The 22,088-nt window shown below is 36.8% G+C and overlaps 1 protein-coding gene across 6 annotated transcripts; it reads left to right on the top strand.

The window, feature by feature from the left end:
• The first annotated feature begins 17,216 nt into the window (after window positions 1-17,216).
• LOC108193810 (uncharacterized) lies at window positions 17,217-20,939 on the top strand. 6 transcript variants are annotated; one of them, XM_064082213.1, is made up of 7 exons: window positions 17,224-17,524; window positions 17,892-17,955; window positions 18,754-18,816; window positions 19,666-19,767; window positions 19,894-20,105; window positions 20,258-20,552; window positions 20,724-20,939. In XM_064082213.1, exons 1-5 carry the CDS (start codon window positions 17,495-17,497, stop codon window positions 19,968-19,970), a joined length of 336 nt encoding a protein of 111 aa, XP_063938283.1. In that variant the 5' UTR covers window positions 17,224-17,494; the 3' UTR covers window positions 19,971-20,105; window positions 20,258-20,552; window positions 20,724-20,939. The 6 variants fall into 6 exon arrangements, 3 of the variants coding, with proteins under 3 accessions (XP_063938284.1, XP_063938283.1, XP_063938282.1); XM_064082214.1 differs by having other exon boundaries at window positions 17,217-17,524; window positions 19,948-20,105; window positions 20,258-20,939; XM_064082212.1 differs by having other exon boundaries at window positions 20,258-20,939.
• The last annotated feature ends 1,149 nt before the right edge of the window (window positions 20,940-22,088 follow it).

The following is a 22,088-nucleotide window of genomic DNA, read 5'->3' as shown; positions in this document are numbered from 1 at the left end:
TTTCAAGTATGAAACATAATGGATAATTATATTTTGACACAATAAAGTGAAAATTATAATAAAATAAACTATACTAAATCAATGTTGAAGACATGTGTTGCTTGATTTTTGAACGAATACAACAACATTCCATTTGAGGAAGAATACACCGGCCACTAACATATCCTTGATCGATGCAAAATTTCTCACAATCTGTAACCTCGACACAAGGCCCAAAACAGGCGTAATCAACCGGAAACCTTCCCTTAACGCCAATAGCTGAAATATAATAATAATAGTTATTAGAATGATTATATGTATATAAGTTGTTGTAAGTACAAATTGTAGTTTAATCTTATATAAAATGTTAAAAAAATCTATTTCATAAATATATTTTAATAAATTTGGAGGAAGATTAAGAGTTTAGTCAAAATGCCCATATGTCTCTCCGAATTGATTGCGTACTTTTACAGAAATAGGTTTCGTATTTTCATATCTCACATGTAACAACATAATGAGTCGTTCATATTAAGTAATTTAAAAACGACACGAACCTGGCGAGGAGAATAAGAAAATGATTACAATCAACATTTGAAGTATGATGTTTGACAAATAAAGCTTTCCAATCTTCATTTTTGCTATATAATTGCCACTATATCAATTTGGTGTGTGGATATGAGCTCACAATTGTGTATTATATAGTACTCCAAATAATGATTATTTTTTCAAAGAAAATAATTATATATTCGATACTCTGACTAACCGTTTTAGGACCTAAAGCTGACCAAAATATTATATCTTATATAAATGGGATAACCGTTTTAGGACTTGTAACCAAAATATCATATCCTATATAAGTGGGATAACTTGACTTTTTCATGAAAAAACATTGAGACGTACTTTTGGTAAAAGTAACACGGGATCAAAACTATAACATAGACTCCTCTCAGTATCTAAAATGGACAAAAATATTGACTATTAACACATGAATCTCCTCGAGCAGTAAATAATTTATATTTGATATACTGAGATGGCAAAAATCTTGACTATTTAAATTGAATAATATATTCTAATTTCACAAGTCCAATTACTTCATCTCAATTGAACTATAGTTTTGTGAACTTATATAATATGATGTAATATATGAAAGTACAGATCATATATCATTTTTATAATTGTATTTGTACATTGAAATGTTAACTTATACTAGTATTATTGTATGTGTATGGCTTTTTCTAAGTACCATTGCCATATCAATATTTCATCTACTTCAATAATTTTAATCATTATGTGCCTTATTTTGGTTATTATTCGCAAATAATATTTTTATGTATGGCCTACTTAATTTGTATAATAAATCAAACAATTTAGACATGACTTAAAACATGTCTCGAATGACGTCACACACAGATATAGACATACGATAACATTGAAAATAAAGGGAAATCATCCAACTTCATCCTCATAGCTCATCATTTATCCTCATTTATCCCTAGTATTGCATTACCCAATGAGGACCATCCCGGACGAACTAAATAACCTTCGGGCTCAAAAAGCCTTACCGAGGCTCCCAATAGGTCTTAGAAACTCCGAATAGGTCTAAAAGCCCTCACTAGGCACCATCCTGGTCCTACTAGGCCCTTGCCCGGTCTCATTAATTTCTACCAAGGCCCACCTTGGGGTTTATCTATAACCTTAGAGTCAATACTTTATTAATGACATTATGTTCTATTTAATTATATTGATTATCTTATATTATTATTGCAAATGATTAAAATATGAGACTATATAAAGTATAATAATCTCAAATGTTCATAGTCGTGTATTAATTATCTACTATCTACTATATCTATTATACGAGAACATCACTTTTCCCTGAGCAAATTAATTCAAGTTTAAAAATCAGTATTAGCCTAAATCCTGCTGTTCAAATTGTACTAAACCTAATTAAAATAAAATGACAGTGATACCCTCCGACTCTGAAAACACCCCTTTCCCGATGCTGGCCTAGCGTGGATATGCTTCAGCCCCCCCCCCCCCCCCCCCCCGGCTCCTTCAAATTACTGACCACCCGGAACACATTCTTTACAAAACTAACCACCCAAATTTTCGTTTCACAAAACTAACCACCCTAATTCAACACCCCTCGGGCGAACACAGAAGAAAACATTTTTTTTAGCCGAGATTCTGCTACGGGCGAACAGTAAGAATTCAGGCAAGTGTGTTCGCCCCTGCCACGGGCGAACATAGTTGTGCAGCTCTGACGTGTCCGGCCCAGTCAGGGGCGGCCACGTGTCCAACATAACCCTTAAACCCACCCCCCCTTTGTTTCTTCTTCATCTTCGCCGCAGCACCACACCACAAGCTTTGTATTTCCAGATTTTACACACACACAAGCTGCAATTTGTAGAAGAAAGGGAGAAAAGGGGGAAAAAGGAGCTTGCTTTGCTACTTTCACCGGATCAATTAATCAATTTCACCCATTTTCAAGGTTTTTCCACCATTCTCAATCTGATTAAAATGCATGCATGTATTTTTATAAATTTGATAATGATTGATCTTAGTTGCTAGTAGATACAAATTATATGACAAGCTTGATTAGTAATTTGTTTGATAATTTATAATGGGTTTTGTTAGTTGGTATTTGTTAGTGATAATTTTAGTTTAGATTAGTAGTTGGTGATGATTGTTGTTGATTAGTAGTGGTAGTGATAATTTTAGTTTAGATTAGTAGTTGGTGATGATTGTTGTATTATTTACGTTAAGAGTAGATTAAATATAATCAATTTAATTTTAGCTTTTATTGAATTAAATTAAATTAAATTAAATTAAATTAAATCGAATTAAATTAAATTAAATTAAATCGAAGTAAAGTAAACTTGACACCATTAAATTAAATAGGTTAGTTGGCCTTGGTTAGCTTTAAGCATGGGATTAGTAGTTGGTGATGATTGTTGTATTATTTACGTTAGGAGTAGATTAAATATAATCAATTTAATTTTAGCTTTTATTGAATTAAATTAAATTAAATTAAATCGAATTAAATCGAATTAAATTAAATTAAATTAAATCGAATTAAATGAAATTAAATTAAATCGAAGTAAAGTAAACTTGACACCATTAAATTAAATAGGTTAGTTGGCCTTGGTTAGCTTTAAGCATGGGATTAGTAGTTGGTGATGATTGTTGTATTATTTACGTTAGGAGTAGATTAAATATAATCAATTTAATTTTAGCTTTTATTGAATTAAATTAAATTAAATTAAATTAAATCGAATTAAATCGAATTAAATTAAATTAAATTAAATCGAATTAAATGAAATTAAATTAAATCGAAGTAAAGTAAACTTGACACCATTAAATTAAATAGGTTAGTTGGCCTTGGTTAGCTTTAATCATGGGTTAGTTCGATAAGAAAGACTTTGAATAAAACTCAACGACTCCCTTAAATTTAGGAAATACGTTTTTTTGATTAGAATAAAAATTTAAATTATACAATGTTATATTATTCCAATAAATAAAAAAAAATCAGATTTGTAAAAATAGTTAGAGATAATTATTTCGAATTTAAAATTAAGTAATAATGTAAAATAATAAATATAGTACAATCTTTTGGATTACAATTAATATTATAAATATAATCAACATAATTTGAGTTTTTATAAATTTAATTAAATTAAATTAATTCGAATTTCAAAGTAAATGAAATACAGGAAATTTTTTGAATAAAAAAATTAAATATTACAATATTAGCATATTTTTCAGATTTGTAAAAAAAAATTAAATCACAATATTTTGAATAAATGAAAATATAATATAAAATAAAAAAATCAGATTTGTAAAATTAGTTAGACATAATTACAATTAAAATTAAAATCACAATGTTATATTATTACAATTAAAATGAAAATTATTTCGAATATTGGATTTAATGAAACAATTTCAAATTTAATAACAAATATTTTGAATTTAATTTCGCAGATGGATGTCGGTCGTTCTGGTCCCGGACCTTTAGACGGGAGTTTGTTGACATTACAGTCTGTGCACAGGTCTCAGGTTGTGTGGAACAACATAGAGGTAAACTCCTTCTTTAGTGCAATTTTTTTTACATTTGTATGAGTCTGTAGCCTATAGGGACTAATATTTTGTGCACTACAATTATTTCAGCCACCCCCTGATTTCAGATTGAGGACAAACTTTGGGGAGTATTGGAAGCAAGTTCGAGCCCACAGACCGCATCAGATGATCATGGATGCAATCAGGGATTTAGGATTTGATTGCATATTTAGGCTGGGACAGTTCAAGCACGACAGGGGTTTGATTACAGCCTTTATCGAGAGATGGCGTGGAGAGACGCACACCTTCCACCTGCCGTTCGGAGAGGCCACTATCACTCTTGAGGATGTTCATCACATTCTCGGGTTACCCACTGAGGGTGATCCACTCATCCTCCGTGGAGAGAGTACCACCGTGGAGGAAAGGCGCGTGCTAGTACGCGAATTTCTTGGGCTATTACCAGAAGCCAAGGACGATGTTAACCGAGGTGGTTTAAAGATCAAATGGCTTGTGGATAACTTCGGATCTTGTGAGCGGTTGGAGCAGTTGGATCCAGAGGATATAGGTTATGGTGTACAGGTTACCTACCATATTCGGGCGCACCTACTATGCGTTATTGGATCATTGTTCCCCCACAGCAGCGGGAACCGCGTGCAGCTTGACCTTCTATGGTTACTGAGGGACATGGACCAGCTGCGTCGGTATAGCTGGGGTAGTGCTGTTCTTGGCTTCCTATACCAGAAGCTATGTTCTTCTAGCCGGGATAACTGTACTGATTTCTGTGGCTACGCCAAATTGGTACAGGTAATACTAAACCAACCACAACTTTCTTTCTCGTCTTTATTGTTGCATTATTTATTCATCATGTGCACTTGTACTAACCTTGCCGCTAGGTGTGGATTTACGAGCGCCTAGGCACAGGGGTCAACCCTTGTTCGAGTACCCGCTGGCGCTGAGGTATGTTGTCACTCCTTCTGTTGATTAACTTCAATTCATATTTGTTGCATGTATAACCTCTGACCACTTATGCCAACTTCCACTGTAGGTGGAAGGCGCCACTTAGGCGTTGTCAGGTGCCGCATGCGCAGAGCCGCATGACACAATATGAGTTGGATGCGTTGACACCCTGACAGTTTCGATGGAGGCCATATGCTGATTTACCTGCAGAGCATCACCCGGAGGCCACTGTGTACTTGCGTTGGACGGCTCCCGCCCCCATGATGTACATGTCCTACGTCGAGTGGTGCTACACGGACAGGGTGACGAGGCAGTTTGGTTTTATGCAGGGTGTACCATATTCCTCTCCCTACCCTAATCATCAGCAGCTGCACGACCACTACAACGAGCAGGTTGATTGGATGTACGCGAGGGAGCCATTTGTTGATCTTTGGGATACGCGCATGGAGCGTGCCCTCGCATCTCCTACACTTATGCATGGCGAGGGTTGCACTGCCTCATACCTGCCATGGTTCCACAGGGTCACACGTCGAATCATCATTAACCCCTTACACTGGCCACAGCAGGAGGGTGCCTTCCAGGGAACACAGCTCTCGACACAGGAACTGGTAAATATACAGCTTAAATATACATGCTTAAATATACATGCTTAAATATACATGTTCGCTTGTTTTGTACACTGTTCTGACTTAAATATACATGTTTGTAAACAGGAGGAGCAGTTATCCGCTATGCAGCGTGCCATTGACCCTTATGCTCCTGATTTGGGTCTGGCAAACCATATTTTACAGGATATGGTTACTGTGTACAGCGTCGACCTACGGAACAGGCCCCTGCCAGACCTAGGGCACGGGCTCCTGCAGGGCGTAGGGGACGACCACCAGTCACACCGGTAGTGCCCGAAGAGGGCACTTACTACACCCATATGGGTAGCTCACACCTTGCAGGCACCTCACATTCTGCAGGTCATGATGGAGCAGGTACTTTTGAGGCTGGTGGTTGGTCTCCATTCATTCAGCCTTCTACATCTGAGGGGGGTGCATGGCCCCAAAGGAGCAGATTAGGGGATGATGAGGCACAGGACGATGAGGGTCCGTCACAGGATCACTTGTCAGAGTCATATGTATATCGTCCTGACATGTCATTCTTAGAGGATCACACACCTCCCCCATTCACCCAGGAGCCGTCCTTTGGGAGCAGTACATACAGATTCGGGAGTCCACCTGTCACGTTCACTCCGATGATGTCCACCAGCGGCCAGGGTTTTACCACACCTTTACCCGCTTTTGCTGCATTTGCGGGGGATAGTAGCCCCTGGGCGTACGCACCTGTGCGTCCACCGAGAGCAGCAGCACAGCCGTCGGAGGTTGAGGATGAGTCTGACCATGAGGAGCCATCCGAGCATGAGCAGAGACAGCAGCCACCTAGAGCTGCGAAGGGGAAGGGTCGTAGATGTCACACTGGAAGTCACTTCTTCGGGCATACGAAGAAGTAGGCTTTTTGGCTTCCCCTCGTATGTACTTTGTTTATGTGTATGCACTTTTATTATGCATTTGATAATGCATTATGTTTATCTTTATGTACTTTTATTCGGGTAGAACGGTTTATGTACTTTTATTATGTTTATGTATTTTGTTCACTCATATTGTTGTATAATGTTAGCACTTTCTGTTTACATGATAACATAACAAATGACATAACATAATAAATGAGGCTCCTTCAAATTTCAATTAAATAATAAATTAAAATTTTCAATTAAATAAAATTTGAAAAAAAATTCAATTTTTTTAAAATACTAGCTTATAGCCCGTGCAAGGCACGGGAGCTTTTTAATTATTTAGAAATTTTTTAAATATATTTTAAATGGTGTGGAAAAATTTAATTTATAAATAATAAATTAAAATTTTCAATTAAATAAAATTTGAAAAAAAATATTCAATTTTTTTTAAAATACTAGCTTATAGCCCGTGCAAGGCACGAGAGCTTTTTAATTATTTAGAAATTTTTTAAATATATTTTAAATGGTGTGGAAAAATTTAATTTATAAATAATAAATTAAAATTTTCAATTAAATAAAATTTGAAAAAAAATTTCAATTTTTTTTAAAATACTAGCTTATAGCCCGTGCAAGGCACGAGAGCTTTTTAATTATTTAGAAATTTTTTAAATATATTTTAAATGGTGTGGAAAAATTTAATTTATAAATAATAAATTAAAATTTTCAATTAAATAAAATTTGAAAAAAAAATTCAATTTTTTTTAAAATACTAGCAAAATAATCACGATAGAAAAAACAGATAATCGAGCGTATAGAACAGGTAGTTGCGTGTTAAACATCCAAAACGGTGAGTCACAAGATCCAAATGGGCAAGTCAAGTAGTATGATAATTGAGTTTGTGGTAATTAAAAAAGCGAGGAGTGTAAACGCAAGTAAACACTTGAGGTCAGTTTTGTGAAGTGAAAAAAAGGGTGGTTAGTTTTGTAAAGAAGTTGTTTAGGGTGGTTAGAAATTTAAAGGAGCCTAATAAATGACAAACATCCCTGCATAACATGAATTTTATTGTTTGTCATTGCTAACAAAGCCACACAAACATAGTACGCATCAACATACCACTTAAAATGCCACTAAAACATACAAGTGGGCACTTACAAACGTAACACGAGCAAACAACAATTGGAACAGTTATAAAGATAGATAGACAGATGTGCATAAGTTAAACAGCATTGGAAGACAAACACATAACATGAATAACATCACACATCCTCATCATCCCATCGAGATCCATCACCTTTCATGGTCTTCCTCATTCTTCTTACTCTTTCGGCATGCTTCGTCTCCATTTCTGCCACTTCCGCTGCCTGCGACCATTTGAGGTCACTTATTTCCTCAGCAAGTTTGTTGATGACCACAGTTGAACGGTTGTCTAGTCGATCATCTAGCCATAGTAAGTAACCACAACCAGTTGCGCCGTCAGGACATTGCAACATCCGTCTACCAACGTCGGGACCGTTGTCCCGACAAACCCTCTTAACAAGGACTTTGTCACAGTAGCACTTATCGACAGCATCGGAATCCATAAATGATATAATGTGTTTGAGCTAGTGATGAAAGTGAGATGATGAGGGAGAACTTATTTATAGGCGAAAATTACATAGAGGTCACTTTAAAATATTAAAATGTAAATAACTTAATATATAAGACTGAGTTCGCAAAGTAGGAAAGGACATGGACAATGTATTATTGATTAACATAATAAGAAAAACAACAGTACATGCACGTTGCCAGGACATCAACTTTTATCCCTTTTTTGAACAACCCTCCCCCATTTTTTTCCCCTTCACAGATTTAAGTTCTTCATCATGCCTCTCTCTAATCCTCTCCTTCGCAAAGTAATGATCCCATATCATGTCACTCATCTCCTTAGTCATCTCAGTAAGCACTGCACTAGCACGCGGCTCAAGTGGGTCATCGATCCAGAACATGTATCCGCACCCGTTTGGCCATAGTGGACACCGGGACATCATTCTTCCAGCATTAGGCCCTTTCCCTCGATAATGACTATGAACGGCAAGCCTTTCACAGTAGCACGTATCCCCTTGAACAACCTCACCTATTGGCTCCATGTAATTAAGATTTGTTTAAAAAGTGTGAACAAGTTTTCCACTATTTATAACCCCAATTTCCTAAGTAGGCTCCCTTCATACACATGTTCACTCAGCATTATTGCTGAAGAAAATAATGGAATCTCTGCCAATGTAGTGCCTCACATGGCTACAGCACCCCCCACTATGCCATTTACTTTACTTTTATCATGGTTACAGTAAGGGAATCTATGCAGTTTCACATGGCCGGAAGCATTTCACACACCTCCACCACTTTACTCACATGGGTGTACTGAACCATTAACATGGCTACAGTGCAAAGGGCAGAACACAACAATTTCACATGGCTACAGTGCAAAAGGCCACAATATCATTGCAAAAGGCCACAATAATTTCACATGGCTACAGAGGACGAATCTCTCTGCACCATTTTATCATTGCAAAGTCCAAAACATATTCAAATGGCTACAGTCATTTACTCTCTGTGCACCAAACATATTCACATGGCTACAGTCAAAGGCTACAGAGGACGAATCTCTCTGTGCACCGAAAATATTCACATGGCTACAGTGCTTTTGAACTCTATATTTGCTTTCACATTCTGAACTTATACACATAGAGACACCTTCAAACTTTCAATCTATAATTACACCCACAATGTACTCATCAAGTAGAAAGTGGTTGCTAGTAGAAAGAAATGATGATTACGAGAGTTTAAAATACAGCGATCCGAGAGAGTATTTCGCTGGTGTTCGGCGCGAGTGGGCTCATCGTCTTGAAGAATCCGACCAGTTGAGAAATGATCTTATAGCTCTAGGTGCAAAACTCCCGGCCCGTGACTCGTTAGCTATTTATCCGGAATATAGGTTCCAGGGTAGTTGGGGTGAATATCGAATGAAAGTGATTGCAGGAGTGGAGCAGATCAGGGAAGAGAACAACAGAATGTTGTTGCGCCGATGTCGTATGTACATGTATCAGTTGGCCAGAGACTCGGCAACTGCTAGCGGAAGAGAAATGTCTTTCGAAGAAGAATGTGCACTGCTTCAAAATCCAAATTACATTTCGGATTTCTACATGTCTGACGAAGACTCAACCGGTGCCAATGATTCTGATTGACAAATATCATTTGTATTTTATTCCAATAAATATAAATACGAATAAATGCATCTTTATTATTTCTTTTGAAAACAAAATTACAACTGCTTTGCATAAGCATCAAAATTTGATTTCTCAATGACTTTTACTTTTGCAGCGTATTCTGCCGAGCTTTCTCTCAGCAAACCTATCCTTTCCTCATCCATGATCTTTCCTTTCAAGAAGGCATCATTTATATCCCGGTCTTTTCTGTAGTGATATTCACGTAGCGGGCGACCGACTCCATGCAGAACTTCAATATGGGTCTCATCCTTAGTCGGCACCCAGTGTTTGCCCTGTCTCGCTTCTCGATACTCCAACAACCGCATCTCCGTAGCAAACTTCATCTTCTCCGCATCCCTTTGCATGGCAATTGAAACAAGTCTTCTCGTTTTTGTACAACTCCATTCTTCCATCCCGTCGTCAAGCTTTCTAGATTTTTTCTGCTTGTCCATGAGATGTTTTTAGTATGAGCAGATGAGAAGTTCGAGTATGTGTATGGCCTTAGTTCTAACTATATATAAACAAATTTACTCAATTATCACTTCAACTGATGACATTTTTAATCAATAAAATAATATCAATTCAATATTTACAAAACAACTCATTATATGTTCGCCCTCTCTTCGGGCGAACATAACTAATTACCTTCTTTCATTATGTTTTCATTTATTTATTATATTCGAAATATTGATATGATATTATATTATGTATTTTTTAATTTGACATATTGTACTGAAATTATTAATGAATTAATTTCTCTAAATTAATTTGATACATAATACAAAATGAGTTAATTTCATGAACAGCATGTTTTATTTTTTTTTTGATAAAGTAATAACATATTTGGCGAGCTTTACACCTTTAACATGATGAATAATCAAACCGTAGAATATACAAATGTAAGACTAAAATTTTAAAAATAAGTATTGTGTCTATGCGGTCAATGAACTTTTAAAAATTTCTAATATTTGGTTGGAAAATTGGGAACTATAATATAATGCGATTTAAATGTTTAAAGCCGGGAAAATTCATTAAATCAACTAGAAATGTTACAAGACTTTTTCTTGCCTTACTAAGTCACTGAGGCAAAATAATACATAGTAACATCTAATATGTGTACAATGTATTATGCATTGTACATGGGGCACTTCTTGTTCCGCTTCGTATGACCTTCTTGCTTGCACCGACTACATTTGTGTCCCGTTCGGGAACCGTCCATCTCGGTCCGTATTCTCACCGACTGCCCCCTTTGGCCTCGCTTTGCTCTTCTCTTTCGCATGGCCTCGTTCGGCACCACGGTTCCATACCTTTGCCATGCTAATGGGAGTTGCACATCCCAATAGCCGGTTGCTGGTAACGGATATATCATAGGCTCCCACATATTTTGCAAAACGGGAGTGTAGTGGTAAGGGCCGATCCACTGTTTCCAGTTTATGGAATTACGATTACACCCAGCAATCAGATGAGAACATGGAAGGCGATGACAGGCCCATTTCCCGCACGTGCAAGTACCCCTTCTGATGTCCACGACTTGTGTGTTTCCGCCCTTTTCCACACCTTTCAACCTGTACCTACGCGTCTTTACGGAGAATAAACCACTTTGCCGGTTAAATGTTTCAACGTGGTGGGCGTTAGCCCTCTCAGTATTGGTTTCCAACATTCTCCTAGCTCGCAGGCAGAGTTCATGACCTTCTTGCATGCTTTCTAGAGCAGCGTTTCTCTCCTTGTTCACCGTCCTTACAGTTTTGTAAAAGAGGAATTCCATCATTGCGGTGACCGGTAGGAAGCGAGCTTGTCGAATGTTGCCATTGAAACTCTCCGTCACGTTGGTAGTGGCCTGGCCGTAACGAGCGTGGCCTGTGTCATGACAGATGGTCCACAAGGCAGGATTTATCTCCCGCAAATATGTCACCGCTTGGGGAGAAATGCGGGCAATATGTTTCATGTAAGCCTCGTGCTTTCTTATTTGTGGTGTTCGGCCTGCTAGCCACATGAACATCTTCAAGTCATTTCCCGGGTGATGTTTGGAGAAGTTGCTTCTCACATGGTGGAGGCAGTATCTGTGAACACCAAAAGGTTCAGTGAAGCCGTTGCGCTCGTCATTCACTGCAGCGAGGATCCTGGGGGCACGGTCCGATATAATACAAACGCCAAGTCTCTCTCGGCATACATGTATTCGTAGAAGACGTAGGAACCAGGACCAGTTCTCCGTAGTCTCCTCATCCACGAGGGCAAAACAAATTGGATATTGGTGGTTGTTAGCGTCCACTCCCACCGCAACCAGCAACTTTCCATTGTACTTTCCCTTGAGGAATGTACCATCAATTGAAATGACTGGGCGAGCGTGCTGCCAGCCATCAATCATCGCCTTCAGACACCAGAATGCGCGAACAAATACAGATTTGCCAATCTCAGTTTGATGTGGAACCGCATCAATCTCCATTACGCTCCCTGGATTTGTACTTGCCATGACAGAGAGGAACCGTGGTAACTCATTATAGGTTGTCTGCCAATTGCCATAAAGGGTCTCCATTGCAGCCATCTTCCCCCTCCACGCTTTGCTGTAACTAACAATGTGCTGGAACTCATCGTTCACCATTGTTATAATGTTTGTTACCCTAAGATTTGGGGTTTGTGAAATCTGTTGAAACGAACAAGTATTAATAATCAAAAGGACAAAAAATCAGTGTCAATAAGAGACAATAGGTTGTGCGACTTACGTGTGGAGCAACCAATGACCCTATCATTTTTGCTGAAATCTTCTTATGATCCTGTGTGGGCCTATCCAACAAGCACGTGTGTGTCTCAGGACATTCTGTGATTTCAAACATACCGTGCTGCTTTTTCTTCGCCGCCCTTAACTTCCACTTACAACCATAGACTGTACACTTGACTTTGTATTTTTGCGTAGTGCTTTTTTGCACAACAAAGTTCCGATTCATTTTAATATGTGCCTCCTTAACCGCCGAGATTAGAACCTCTTTGTTACGAAACATGGCGCCGACGCCTAACTCATCAACGGATGGATTGAACCCGTGGGACATCATAGTGTCCACATTGGACACTATCTCAGTCTCGTACTGCTGAGATCCAAACCATGCAGCCCTTGATACATAAACAGACATATCGCGCGTCTGCAACGAGGTATTCCCCTCTCGGACTTCATCCGAGTCGGCTTCTGAAAAGTCTTCAGATTCTTCCTCAACCTCTTCGTCTGACAGATTCCAATCCGAATCGTCACTTGTAGTTAATGCTCTTTCCGTGGCATTTTCTTCATCTTCTTCGTCCCCGTGAAGTGCAAGATTCACAGCTGCACTTCTGTCTCGCGTTTGACGAGGCTGCGACAATTGTATGTCCTCCTCAGCAACTTCTGTATGCCCTACGGTCCCGTAGTTGTAGCCACTTTGGAATACGCTATTTGACCATCCGGCCATAGACCCCAACTCGCTTCCTCCATAGTCGCCACCGTAACCCCCACCACAGTTTCCTGCATAGTTCCCATCATATTGTTGGCTATCAAGAAATGTATGCGACTGCCCAGATTGTTGGGTCCATGGGGCTTCATAGGGTTGGCTTTGCTGAGCAACACTCTCAGCTTCAACAAACATCCATACGTCTCCCATCCCATACAAAAATCGTCCGGGGATGCTTAGCATCCTCCTCACATCGTCGTCCGACCTAATGGACTTTACAAAATATCCTGTTACGAGGTTACCGACACCAAGTCTAGGATATTTGAAACTGAGTTTCAAATTCCAGTGATGCCTACTTATGTTCATAACCTCATACACAATATCGTGTAACTCTTCCAATGTAGTGCCGAATTTGATAAACCTCATCTCTTTTGGATCAGCCGTATAGATAACATCGTTATCTTGCTTCACGATTTCACCGCCCCAGAAGATGTTCACGTTTACGTAGCTTGCCATTTTTGTGGTTGTGTGTTTTTGGGTGTTTGTGTGCTTCTCTAATTTTTGAAGAGTTTGAAACTGGGTTTGCTGTGTTTAGATGTGATTCAATATGCATGGAGAGCTTCAACATATAAAGAGAAACATACTGTGCATGAATAGTAGGCTAGCTAGTTGAATAATTGGTGCTTCACAAGTGTAATAATGCATAGGAGGTGATTATACGTATACTGTGCATGAGCAGGAGGAGTTATAATTGCTCCTTTGATAAAAGGGGTTTCAAGCACTTGTACGAAACAGAAGCATTTACATAAACTTATTGCTTATGGTGTTAAAGCAATAAATAAACGGGATAAATAAACGGAATAAAAACTTCTCCTATTTATTTTTATTTAAATCAAATAAAACAATCAAAAAATTAAAAATAAATAGTTGATAAAATTTTAAAAATCTAAAAATATTAGCAAAAATAGTAGGACTCGGAATCTTTCATTTGGATGTAATACCATTCATAAAAAATGTGTGAAACTCAATATATAATATTTTCAAAATTTCCACTAACGATAGAGTAATATTTTTGATACAAATTTTTCTAATGAGAATAGTCGTATCTGATAATGCAGAGGTTCACATGATCAACAGTAGGTCATAAATTAAAGGTTCTGCAAAAAGAAAAGCTGCAGTTCACTAGTAATGCATTATTTTCAAGGGGAATCAATGAATCCTTCAATAACATATCAAACTGCAAGGACTTGTCATATCAAACTTTAAATATGAGTAGTCTACTCGCCCCTTTAAATTGCAGTTACTGTTCTTCTGTGCATGCATTACAAGTTTGACTGAAAAAGATACAAGAGGTTCTGCAAAAAGACATGGTTCACATGTGTACAGTAATAAGCATGACATGATAGCTTGACAACACACTGCAACTCTACAGTAATATGCATGCTTTGTATAAAGTACCTGCAAAAGAAAGCTGAAGAAAATTTTAAGATACCCTAGACAAAAATGCAGCAGAGACTTGTCATTTCGAAATTTTAAACATGCAAGAAGAGCAGTGCAGGGAGTTGCCATAATACAAATTTTGAATTATGTCATAACTGCAACTACTTTTGAATATACATAATATTACAACAATAATTCAATGTGGAGCTGTCCTATAAATATGTTCTCCCCCATACATTCAACACATACACTTCACTCATTTTATTGTTTGTCATTGCAACACTTCTTCTTTTAATCACTTCAATCACCCCAGAATGGATAAGGGCAAGGCACCAATGACCCCCGGCTATGAAAAACGCCTAAAAAACAAGAGAGAAGACAACCGGAGCTATTGTTGGGAGGAATGCGCAGCAACCAGAACAACCAACAACCGGTCGTACAACAAAAGCGTCGCCCACCAATGGGACGGATGGCGACGAATCAGCATCCAGGGGGGGCTCCAATGAGCCTTAAAGAGGAGATCTTACAGGAGAAACGTCGCCAGGCCGAAGAGCACGCTCGAGAGCTGGCCCAGATGAAATTCAACAACTCTTTCCGCAAGTTTACTACTAGGAGAATCAGAAAGGGCAAAGATTGGGTGCCGACATATCAGGAGGTATTAGACGAGTCGGAACGTTATCCTGAAGTTCAACAACTTTATTTTGACAGACTTCGTCGGTTGGGTATCCCATTTTCTGATGCTCGCTACAATCGATACATGGCTGGAATTACGAAAGAATGTGATGCACTGCAGAAGAAACTTGATGCACGTGAAGAAGCTAAATTTTGGGAAGTATGGGGAGATGTGCCAAATTTTCTTTATGATTGCAATGAAAAGCATACCTCGGTGGCCGCTGATGCTGAAGATGATGATGAAGATTATGATTCCGACTATTATGTCGACATAATTCAGGATTGAGAATATTAAAGACCTCGAACTTATCAAATGTACTTTTATTTGCAGTAATAATTTTTGCAAATCAGAATGATATGAGCAATATCTATTTATATTAACCTAAACAAAATTATTCATATTACCGAAAAAACCACATATTTTAGTGCTTATTTTTTATTATTGTTAATCCAAGCATTACATAAACTGAGGCATGTGTAATTTAAAGGAAACACAAGCATTACATAAAATTAAAAGAACACAAGCATTACATAAAATTAAAGGAAACACAAGCATTACATAAAGTTTTAATAAAATTACATTTGATTAAAATAATTAAAATATTTGAAATGACAAGTCTCTGCATTTCTTGTATCTTTTTGAGTCAAACTTGTAATGCAGTAGAACAGTAGCTGCAATTTAAAGGGGTGAGTAGACAACTCATAATTAAAGTTTGATATGACAAGTCCTTGCAGTTTGATATGTTATTGAAGGATGCAGTTATTCCCCTTCAAAATAATGCATTACAAGTGGCTAAAAATCTTTCCGGATCTGATAATAATTTAGGATTTTACAAGTCCTTTGGCTTTAATTCTAATGCAGCCTTACTTTCTGCAGAACCTTTACTTTATGACATACTGTTCATCATGTGAACCTCTGCATTATGAGATACTACTGTTGATCATGTGAATATCAGCATTATGGGATACAACTGTTGATCATGTGAATATCAGCATTATTTCGTTGCAATGTTATGCTATGCCTATAAATAGGTTCACATACAATATGCACAATGCACACACAACCATAGACCTCACACAAGATATAGTTCATCATAAATCATGAGTTACACACCAGGTGATCTGTTTGTTGCCATGGGTAGAAAATGGTGGTGTGATGATGACTTTACGTACTCTTTAAACCCTAATTTACGATACTCCCCTCAGTCGATTACCACCATGTTGAATGAGTGGGAGTGGCGTGTGCGTAGGCATGAAGTGTGCATGGAACATTGTGCACTAGCTGGGATTCCGATTCCTAAACAAAGGGCTCGTACTATGCCTCGAGAAACGCCGCAACAGCTGGAGGCCGCCCTCTTCAGAGCGAGAGAAGAGGAGAATCGCATGAATCTGCGACTGCATCGTCAGAGTCTATACGATGATGCTAGGATGTTTCGGGAAGAAGGGGACCGGTTTAAGGAACAACAATACCTTGCATTGGTCACCGCTCCGGATTATTATTCTGATAGTGTAATGTCGTCCGAGGACGATTAAGTGGTCTGTAGTTTCGTCGTGATTGTTTTCTGCTTTTCAATTTAAGTCGTGTTATCGTTGTTTTAATATCTTCTATGAATAAAAGTGCTGTGTTTGATCAAATGCATTCGGGACAAGATATTACATGACGTTTTCGGATTAACAAAAATAAAACAATAATAATATTATTTATCTTTTATGAGCTTAAATATGAACTTAAATATTAAAATATTATATTTTAATATAAAATAATTTTGTAATATTATATCATTATATAATATAATATTATAAAATATAATAATATAAATAATATATCACAATTTCCCCTTTTTTTGAATTTTTTATAAATTAAATAAACGAACTGAAAAGTGAAGAATTTTTGAGCAAACCCACAAACATTTTCCCTTCTATGTTCGCCCGTGGGGGGGGCGAACATATAAGGAAAAATGTTTGTTGTTCGCCCCTCCCAGGGCCTGCTGCAAAAATAATTTGTGTGGTGTTCGCCCCTGGTTTTTGTGAATTAGGGTGGTTAGTTTTGTGAAGTGAAAAAAAAGGTGGTTAGTTTTGTAAAGAATTGATTCAGGGTGGTCAGTAATTTGAAGGAGCCCCCCCATCCCCCTTTTCTCAATTTCAGAAATCTATGCTACATTGGAGAAGAGTTCTGCGACTCAGTGCGTCTGCCCCTCAACTCCCTGACGCCATAAACCCTATCAAACACTGGGTCCATGAATATAAGACTGTTTATGGAGGGTCAGGTATGTCGTGTTGATCGAGTGTCTGGATCAGTTTGGTTTATGTTATGTGCCGTTGATTGTGTTCTTTCTTGTATTTATATATGTTATTCTCTATTCTTGTAAAAGGATACTGTGGATGTGGAAATCAGCCTTTCCCTGTACCATTCACTCTTCAAAATATGATTCGTAGACCATTTCTTAATGGCGATTAATCACTATTATACCTCAATCTGAAGCTCAAATTGAGGTATGTGTTGTGATCAATTTAGCTTTATTTCTATATGGGTAATTCATTTTAATTTGTTTGTATGTATATGTGTGGGTATTGCGATTTGTAATGGTTGTATTTGATGGGGTTTTATTAATGTGTGTCTACTCTGTTGTGTAGGGTGAAGAGTGGAAATCTTCTTCTCTTGTTTGGAAGATTTGTATTGCAAGTATTTGGATACGTGGTGAGACTAGAATTGACCCCCTTTTGCAATTTGTTGTTTCTGTAGAAATTGGCATCTCTATTTTTACATGAAAAATGACTTTTATTTGGGATACTATATTTGTGTGAAGTGAAGTGTTTCTGCATAAAATCACCATTTGATTTAAGGGAGGAGGATTCTTACGATACAGTGAAACATTTCACAAACATTCCAAATTGAATCGATGTAAAGAAGATCCAATTCACTTGCACAATTCATCGAACATGTAGGGTGAACCCATTTGATAGGGTCACTATGATTGTGTCTGATAGTGCCACTATGCTTATTGTATAGCATTGTGTCGTGAGTGACTCGGGGTTTACATAAATGTGCTTGAGTGGTGAGCAGTATATGTCATATGCATTCAGTTGATATGAGATATTTTATTGATTTATTTAAAAATTTATACATCTTTTGATAGCTATAGTTTATTTGGTTGGTTTGTTCCTTGCCTAAGTCCTGCAGCAACTGAGATATTAAAAGTATGCAATATATGTTACTTTCAGCACTGATTTTCCGTAGCTTAGGATGGAAATTTGGGAGTTCTAGATTCTTTTATGATGCTATCCTATTGAGAGAATTAAGTTTAGGACTTTACAGTTGTGTAACGTAACTTTTTACATATCTATCTGCATATCATAGACTTGAAACCAATGAAGAAGAGTCAGCAGACATAATCTCAGTTTGTATGATTATATAATAATTTGTGTGATTAAGTAGATCATTATATCATACGGTGGCTTTATTTGTAATTTTTTATCTGTTATGAAAATAAACCAGGAGGAGAATTATTATTGCAAGTGGTCGCGAGGTTGGGCAACTTAACACTGGTGGTGTATGCAGGTGCAGTTTTTCACTATTGTTGTTGTGGTTTCATTTTGATAAAGTCTGAACAATCTATGTTTGCTTTTTCTTAATAAACTGAAGTACCTGATGTCCGAATGTTAAAACTTTAAATTACAAAATATGATAATTTTAATTATTGTTGCTTGTGATTAAGCAAGCAGCCCCCCGCCCTAAAAAAAGTATAGATTTGCATATATCAGACTAATACTGAGAAGTAATATCCTTAAAAATGTGTTTTCCTTTTTATCTAATTATTTGGCATACTATGCTAACACTATTTAGGCGTTAATGAATTTTCCACGGAGAGTTTTATTATTCTCTTAAATAGAATAAAGATCATTGCAAGTTGTAGCATAAATGTATGAATTTATACAGGTTTATTACTGGCAATATGATTAATCCTGCCAAACTTTGTTTCATACATTCGAGGAATCTGTGTTTCTTAAGATCTTTAATTAGCCGAGTTAACAGATAAGTTCATTAATTTGAAATTCCAGTTTAATTCAAAACGTATTTACGCCAGATTACTTTGGTTTGTATGAGTTGTGGTTGATCTTTACTTTAGGCATACCTGAAGGTGATGTATTCTAATTGGGAACATTGACTCCAGAGCTCCACAGTTTACTGCAAGCTCTTTTTAAAGTTTTGATATCTCTGCACTAATGTTGCCAAAGTCTTCACTTATTTAAACTTTCTTATATGGCTTCGTTTTTTAAGGGAGCACAGCTTAAGTGGTTCTTTCCCTCAAACTTAGATTGATTAAAATTGGTGACAAAACGAAATATTAAATCAAGATACATGACTTAGTACGTGTAACATCTTTTAGTATGATTGTTTTCCTGCCAGGCATTAGGTACACAGTCACATTAATGTGCTCACATTGCTTCAATACCCTCCAAGTAACTTCATTCAGTAGAAAAATACAAAGACTTATCCAAGACAAGATGGGTACATGTTCAAGTTTTCATTTTGCCATGTGATCATATTAAACAGTACAATATTTGAGAAAAAAGTGCAGAGGATATCAGAAGTTGCAATAACATTGAAAGAGATAACAGAAGCTATTTATTTCAGCTACTGCAGATATTAGTGCAAGAAACACGAGTAATTCCATTTCTAAAAAAACAGGTGATAAAATTGAGGAAATGTAGTGTTGGAGCTTCAAGGACTACTTAGAACCCTCCAGCATTTGCGCACAACATCTGACGGTGGTCCACCACATTGGTTTTCCCAGTCGGAGTGCTCTTCCACACGAGAAAACTCTCCTCTTTTGCTCTTTTTAACAGGTTTCCTATTTCAAGCTTATCCTTATTGTATTACGAGTCTATGAAACTCTCAATCTGAGAAAAACTGGTCACTTATCACAAGGATGACATTTGTTTGTGCGTTTTTTTGCATGCATACATTATTAATAAAGAGTTTCTTATAAAAATTGCAGGTCTTGATGGATTTGGAATTAGACTTTATTTGCAATATCAAAGGCTTGGGCAGTAGGTTCATTAGCACTCTCAAGTCTGCTCAGTACAAGTCGGGGATTTGAGCTTTAGTGAGTCTAGGGTTCAAGATCTGTGGAGGCTATTTAAATTATGTAAATTACCATTTCTCAATAATTTAATAATGTTATTGAGTATTGCCAAATGCTAACAATTATTCTTATTTCTTTTTTTCCCTTCAAAGGAATTTTGATATATGGTGCTTGCATATTCTTATTGATGACTGGACACCATTTCCAGGTCCCTTTCATCTCTGTATTACATAAGCACAACATATTCATTTTTTTGTCCTCATTGTGTGACGTTAATGAGTAGGGTTCTTATAGTCAGTTAAGGACCTTTCTATGATAATGGTACCATGTCAGTAGGTCAATACCTCAGCTACCACTTTGCTTCTTCTATCTCTTATAGCTCAGAATTGGTGAAACTGGTTGAAAGAACAGTTAGATTGGAGAATCGCCAAATAGGCCAATATATCTTGTTGGAGAATCTTTGGAGGATGCTTAACACTAGACGTCGCTACCTGGAATCCTGATATCGATCTTGTGTTGATTTTGGCTAATCCATGTTAGAAATTTGTTCCTTAATAACACTATCATATTATATTGTATAGTGATCCTTTCTTGATACTTCTGTTAAAAATGGTATATTTGACAGCTACATCATTCAGAGAGTCCCAGTTTCAACCTCCTTCACCTCCATTAAATGTAATATTTTTGCTGAGCCTTATGACAGGTCTATCTCTGCTTCTAGATTCCAAAAATTTCTATTATACTAAACAATATTTATTGTATTATGATAACTCAAATTGGTACCAAAAAATAATTATCCTTAATATTGGAGATTATGGAATTCTCAGATATGACACATGAAATTATAATTTTCCCGTCATTTCTCGGCAATAAGGTCAAGGTTTATTTTGGAACAATGAACGTAAATATATATTTAATACATCATACTTTCAATGAATTATTTCACATCTCCAAAATATTCTGACGCAAAAAAATTAAAAACTCGCAATCTTCCACCTATATAAGGACAAAAAAGTACAAATCTCTTAAACATAGATTTATTTGAATGTGGTACTTTTTTTTGAAACTAATTTGAATGTGATACTTAATGATGAACGACAGACCATGGAGTCACACGACCATTTATCCATAATACTCCCTCCGTCCCTATTTATCTGTCCACTTTGGAAGTAAAAATTTGTCCCTATTTATCTGTCCATTTATACTTTCAAAACCAATTTAATGATAGTTTTTCAAATATATCTCCATAATTTCAATTTTCAAGACTTGACTTATTTAAAACTTGGTTGAATTCATGTTTTCAAGACATAAAGTAGGGGTATTCCACCATTTTCAAGATATTAATTAGAGGTATTTAATGAAAAAGTTCATACAATCAATTATTCCTTGGTATGTGTTTTTTTTCCAAAATGGACAGATAAAAAGGGACGGAGGGAGTAGTAACTTTTACCTCGAAAATGAAGCCACCAAAACTTCTGTGTTTGAAAATATATTTATATTCATTTTATTCATGCCCTACACACTCTCGAGAACATTGTTCTAACTTATTGGTAAAAAAAATTGTCCTTTTTTACGAGTAACACAAAACCTTTATGTTGTGTTTGGTTGGGTAGAATGGAATGGAATGAGTAAAAATAGTTGGAACTAATAGAGATTGGAGAGAAGTTTTGAAATAAATTTAAGTGAGTGCAAAATTGCTATGATGAAATTTGAGAAGAAATTGGGGGTAGGAGAGAATGGAGCA

The sequence above is a fragment of the Daucus carota genome, chromosome 7 (genome assembly GCF_001625215.2).
Source record: "Daucus carota subsp. sativus chromosome 7, DH1 v3.0, whole genome shotgun sequence".
Lineage (NCBI taxonomy): Eukaryota > Viridiplantae > Streptophyta > Magnoliopsida > Apiales > Apiaceae > Daucus > Daucus carota.
This window is presented reverse-complemented; position numbering and strand designations above follow the sequence as displayed.